The following is a 6,254-nucleotide window of genomic DNA, read 5'->3' as shown; positions in this document are numbered from 1 at the left end:
CCATAGTTGAAATTACAGCCTTTTCAAAAAATTTGTAATTTGGCTATCTTCATTCAAAAGGCAGAGAAAAGCAGCACATTAAGACATTTACCATTTCCTGATTCTGCTTTTCAATTTGCAGATCAGTTTGTAGTCAGATTTAATGATATTTCTGCCTTTTATTTCCTGTGATTTTAAACTTAGTCATATTCTAGGAATTATCGTTCTGTTGTTTAGTGTCTGCATTTATAGTAGTTCCCCTCAAGACCATAAAATTATCATCTTTAACTACATCCTTTGACTTTGTGCCACGTAATTTTAGTTTTAATGTATCCTTTCTATGATGAGTTGGAAGGGAACATGAGCTATGCAGCAGGACACGTCCATAGGAGGGCTTACAGGTCTGTGTAGCATCTCACAGAAGCTAGGAAAATGTTTCTTACAACAGCTTTCTTGAGGTATAATTGACATACGATCAATTGCAAATGTTTAAACTGTAAAATATGTTAAGATAAAGATATAGATATATGTGTAAAACCATCACCACAATCAAAATGATGTGCATATTCATCATCTCCAAATGTCCCCACGCTGCTCTATGATCCGCTCTCCCAGCCCTACCCATCCATCTCTCACCCCTGCCAATCCTGGGTCTGCTTTCTTTTTATACAGATGAAGAGTCTGTATTTTCTGGAATTTTAGGTTAAAATTACGGTGGATACTGTTTTGTCTGATTTCTTTCAGCATAATTATTTCTGGGACTCATTCCTATTATTGTGTATATTAATGGTTCATTCCTTTAGATTGCTGGATATTTTCCACTGTTTGAGTATACAACAATTTATTTATTCGTTCACCTGTGAATAGACATTTGGGTTGTTTTCATCTTTGGGGTATTGTAAATACAGTTGCAGACATTTGTGTACACATCTTTATGGAAATATACCTTCATTTATTTGGAAAATAGTTATGAATGGAAAGGATGGGCCATATGATAGGCATGTGTTTATCATTTTACATAAATGCCAAACTCTTTTTTTTGGATACAGTCTCGCTGTTTCACTCAGTCTGGAATACAGCGGCAAGATCTCAGCTCACTGCAACCTCAGCCTCCTGAGTAGCTTGGACTACAAGTGTGTGCCACCACAGCTGCCTAATATTTTTTATTTTTATTTTTATTTTTATTTTTTATTTTGTTTAGTAGAGACGGGGTTTTGCCATGTTGGCCAGGCTGGTCTCGAACTCCTGACCTCAAATGATATACCTGCCTCAGCCTCCCACAGTACTAGGATTACAGGCATGAGCCACTGCATCCTGCCGGAAATGCCAAAAACTCTTTTCCAAAGTGGTTATGTTTCCACTAGCAATTAGTTTCATTTTCTCTACATTCATCACCATTACTTTTGGATTATAGGCATTATAATAGGTTTGTAATGGTATCTTCTTGTGGCTTTAATGTTCCTTTTCCTAGTGATTACTAACGTAATGTTGAACATTTTATTCATATGTTTACTTGCCATCCATATATCTTCTTTCACGGACTGTCTATTCAAATATTTTGCTCATTTTTAATTGAGTTGTTTATTTTCTTATTATTTGGTTATGAGAGTTTTTTTTACATATTCTGGGCACAAGTCACTAACCAGATACATGTTTTGCAAATATTTTTCTCCCAGCCTGTAGCTTAATTTTTATTCACTTAACAATGTCTTTAACAGAGCAGAAGTTCTTAAAATTATGAAGCCCAAAATACCAATTTTTTTATGAATCATGTTTTTGTTGTATTTAAGACATCTTCTTCTAATCAAAAATCACAATTTTTTTTCCTGTGTTTACTTCTGTACATTTTGTAGTTTTAGATTTTACATTGTGTACGAGCCATTCTTAGTGCCAGATATAGATTGAAGTTCTTTTTTATATGACTATGCAATTTTCAGCACCATTTGTTGCAGAAATCATTTATCTACTGAGTATCTTTTGCACCTTTGTCAACAATCAATTGCCCATATACATTTGGGACTTTTCTTTTTTGCGGACTCTATTCTTTTCCACTAATCTATATCTTTATACCAGTACCATATTGTCTGGGTTACTGTAACTTTATAATAATTTTAGATGTCGTGTAGTTCTCCAACTTTGTTCTTTTTTTTCAAACTTTATTTATTGTTAGCTGTTTTAAGAATTTTGCACTTCCCTATGTATTTTAAAACGAGCTTGCCAATTTATACAAAATCTCTGATGAGATTTTGATTGAGATTATTTTGAAGCTGCAGATTAAACTGGGAAGAATGATCATTTTAAGAATATTAATTCTTATGAATTAATAATTAACTGTAATAATTAATTTTTCTACCTACTCTGAAGAATAATTACTCCTTCTTAGTCACATGAATATCTATATCTCTTGATTTATTTAGGTTTTCTCATTTCTGCCAGTAAATGTTTTGTAGTTTTCAGTCCACAGGTCTTACATAACTGTTGTTAGATTTTTCGCAAAGCATTTTATGTTTTCTCATGCTACTGTAGATGCTATTATTTTATTTCATTTCAAATTCGTTTTTATAATTTTCATGTTTATTTTAGGTTCAGAAGTATATGTGCAGGTTTCTCATATGGGTGTAACATATGCTGCTGAACTCTGAGGTACAAATTCTTCCATCACTCAGATAGTCAGCATAGTACCCAACAGTTCATTTCTCAACCTTTGCCTTCCTCCCTCCCTCCCCACGTCTAGTAGCTCCCAGTGTCTATGTTTCCATCTTTATGTTCATGAGTACCCAGTGTTTTGCTCCCATTTATAAGTGAGAACATACAGTATTGGTTTTCCATTCTCCTGTTAATTCACTTAGGATAATGGCCTCTGGCTGCATCCATATTGCCGCAAAGAATGTGATTTAATTCTTTTTTATGTCTGCATAGGATTCTGTGATGTATATGTACCACATTTTCTTTATCCACCCAGCTCTTGATGGACACCTACAATGACTGCATGTCTTTGTGACTGTGAATAGTAATGTGATGAACACGCAAGTGCATGTGTCTTTTTGGTAGGATGATTTATCTTCTATTGGGTATATACCCAGTAATGGGATTGCTGGGTCAAATGGTAGGTATGTTTTAAGTTTCTTGAGACACGTCCAAAATGCTTTCCACTGTGGCTAACCTAATCTACATTCTTGACAATGGTGTATTAGTATTCCTTTTTCTCTGCAACCTCACCAGCATCTGTAATTTTTTGACTTTTTTGTAACGCCCATTCTGACTGGTGTAAGATGCTCTCCTGTAGTGGTTTTGTTTTGCATGTCTCTGATAATTGGTGATGTGGAGCATTTTTAAAATATGTTTGTTTGCTGCTTGTATGTATTCCTTTGAAAATTATTCATGTCCTTTGCCCACTTTTTAATGGGGTTATTTTTTCTTTTGCTTATTGAATTGTTTATGTTCCTTATAGATGCTGGATATTATAATTTTTAGATGCATAGTTTGTGAATATTATCCCCCATTCTGTAGGTTATTTGTTTACTCTGTTGATAGTTTCTTTTGTTGTACAGATGCTCTTTAGTTTATTTAGTTCCCACTTGTCAATGTTCGATTTTGATGAATTGCTTTTGAAGACTTAGTCATGAATTATTTCCCAAGGCCTATGTCCAGAGAGGTGTTTTCTAGGTTTTATTCTATGATTTTTTTTCCCTTTTTAGCCTGCTTTATTGTTTTTTTTTAAATTATTATACTTTAAGTTCTAGAGTACATGTGCACAATGTGCAGGTTTGTTACATATGTATACATGTGTCATGTTGGTGTGCTGCACCCATTAACTCGTCATTTACATTAGGTATATCTTCTAATGCTATCCCTTCCCCCTCCCCCAACCCCATGACAGGCCCCAGTGTGTGATGTTCCCCTTCCTGTGTCCAAGTGTTCTCATTGTTCAATTCCCACCTATGAGTGAGAACATTCGGTGTTTGGTTTTTTGTCCTTGCGATAGTTTGCTGAGAATGATGGTTTCCAGCTTCATCCACGTCCCTACAAAGGACATGAACTCATACTTTTTTATGGCTGCATAGTATTCCATGGTGTATATGTGCCACATTTTCTTTTTTTTTTTTTCTCATGGTAAAGACTGCTTTATTGGCGGCAGTTACTACAAGTCAATAAATATTGATCCCCAAAGAAGAGCTCGGTTATTTATCAGATTACTGGTCCATAGAGAGCTGAATGAATGTGAATCAGGTGATTGCTGGGATGATTGAAGTCACTCCTGCTTCTTGGGAAATGAAGCCACAGCCAGCTGATATATGGCATATGCTCTTCCACCAACTGTAAGAATCATGGTGGCTCTATTCAGGAGGGCATCAGCTACCCCACCCTTTAGATACAGTGGAATTCCATCATCCTCCTGGAACAGTTTTTGTTTCTCTGGAACTTTATTTTTAAAATGCCTGTGGGAAGCAGTGCTTATGGTCCTCAGCCCAATCTGACGAAGAGCCAGCAGATTCAACAGCATCTTGGCTGTTACTGACCAGCAACCGCCACAACTGCCACATTTTCTTAATCCAGTCTATCATTGATGGACATTTGGGTTGGTCCCAAGTCTTTGCTATTGTGAATAGTGCCACAATAAACATATGTGTGCATGTGTCTTCATAGCAGCATGATTTATAATCCTTTGGGTATATACCCAGTAATGGGATGGCTGGGTCAAATGGTATTTCTGGTTCTAGATCCTTGAGGAATCACCACACTGACTTCCACAATGGTTGAACTAGTTTACAGTCCCACCAACAGTGTAAAAGTGTTCCTATTTCTCCACATCCTCTCCAGCACCTGTTGTTTCCTGGCTATTTAATGATCACCATTCTAACTGGTGTGAGATGGTATCTCATTGTGGTTTTGATTTGCATTTCTCTGATGGTCAGTGATGATGAGCATTTTCTCATGTGTCTGTTGGCTGCATAAATGTCGTCTTTTGAGAAGTGTCTGTTCATATACTTTGCCCACTTTTTGATGGTGTTGTTTGTTTTTTCTTGTAAATTTGTTTAAGTTCTTTGTAGTTTCTGGATATTAACCCTTTGTCAGATGAGTAGATTGCAAAAATTTTCTCCCATTCTGTAGGTTGCCTGTTCACTCTGATGGTAGTTTCCTTTGCTGTGCAGAAGCTCTTTCATTTAGTTAGATCCCATTTGTCAATTTTGGCTTTTGTTGCCATTGCTTTTGGTGTTTTAGACATGAAGTCCTTGCCCATGCCTATGTCCTGAATGGTATTGCCTAGGTTTTCTTCTAGGTTTTTGATGGTTTTAGGTCTAACATGTAAGTCTTTAATCCATTTTGAATTAATTTTTGTATAAGGTGTAAGGAAGTGATCCAGTTTCAGCTTTCTACATATGGCTAGCCGGTTTTCCTAGCACCATTTATTAAATAGGGAATCCTTTCCCTATTTCTTGTGTTTGTCAGGTTCGTCAAAGATCAGATAGTTGTAGATGTGTGATATTATTTCTCAGGGCTCTGTTCTGTTCCATTGATCTATATCTCTGTTTTGGTACCAGTACCATGCTGTTTTGGTTACTGTAGCCTTGTAGTATAGTTTGAAGTTAGGTAGCGTGATGCCTCCAGCTTTGTTCTTTTGGCTTAGGATTGACTTGGCAATGTGGGCTCTTTTTTGGTTCCATATGAACTTTAAAGTAGTTTTTTCCAATTCTGGGAAGAAAGTCATTGGTAGGTTGATGGGGATGGCATTGAATCTATAAATTACTTTGTGCAGTATGGCCATTTTCATTATATTGATTCTTCCTATCCATGAGCATGGAATGCTCTTCCATTTCTTTGTGTCCTCTTTTATTTCGTTGAGCAGTGGTATGCAAATCAATAAACGTAATCCAGCATGTAAACAGAAACAAAGACAAAAACCACATGATTATCTCAATAGATGCAGAAAAGGCCTTCGACAAAATTCAACAGCCCTTCATGCTAAAAACTCTCAATAAATTGGGTATTGATGGGATGTATCTCAAAATAATAAGAGCTATTTATGACAAACCTACAGCCAATATCATACTGAATGGGCAAAAATTGGAAGCATGGAAGCATTCCCTTTGAAAACTGGCACAAGACAGGGATGCCCTCTCTCACCACTGCTATTCAACATAGTGTTGGAAGTTCTGGCCAGGCCAATCAGGCAGGAGAAAGAAATAAAGGGTATTCAATTAGGAAAAGAGGAAGTCAAATTGTCCCTGTTTGCAGATGACATGATTATATATTTAGGAAACTCCAGCGTCTCA

The 6,254-nt window shown here is 36.3% G+C and overlaps 1 protein-coding gene across 1 annotated transcript; it reads right to left on the bottom strand.

Moving 5' to 3' along the window:
* Positions 1-4,080: 4,080 nt before the first annotated feature.
* On the bottom strand, positions 4,081-4,511 carry LOC129035397 (cytochrome c oxidase subunit 7A2, mitochondrial-like). The gene has a single exon (XM_054485721.1). The coding sequence runs from the start codon at positions 4,481-4,483 to the stop codon at positions 4,232-4,234; it is 252 nt and encodes an 83-aa protein (XP_054341696.1). The 5' UTR covers positions 4,484-4,511; the 3' UTR covers positions 4,081-4,231.
* Positions 4,512-6,254: the final 1,743 nt, after the last annotated feature.

The sequence above is a fragment of the Pongo pygmaeus genome, chromosome 3 (assembly GCF_028885625.2).
Source record: "Pongo pygmaeus isolate AG05252 chromosome 3, NHGRI_mPonPyg2-v2.0_pri, whole genome shotgun sequence".
Taxonomy (NCBI): Eukaryota; Metazoa; Chordata; class Mammalia; order Primates; family Hominidae; genus Pongo; species Pongo pygmaeus.
Note: the sequence above shows the minus strand (reverse complement) of the source record. Positions and strands in the feature narration are given on the sequence as shown.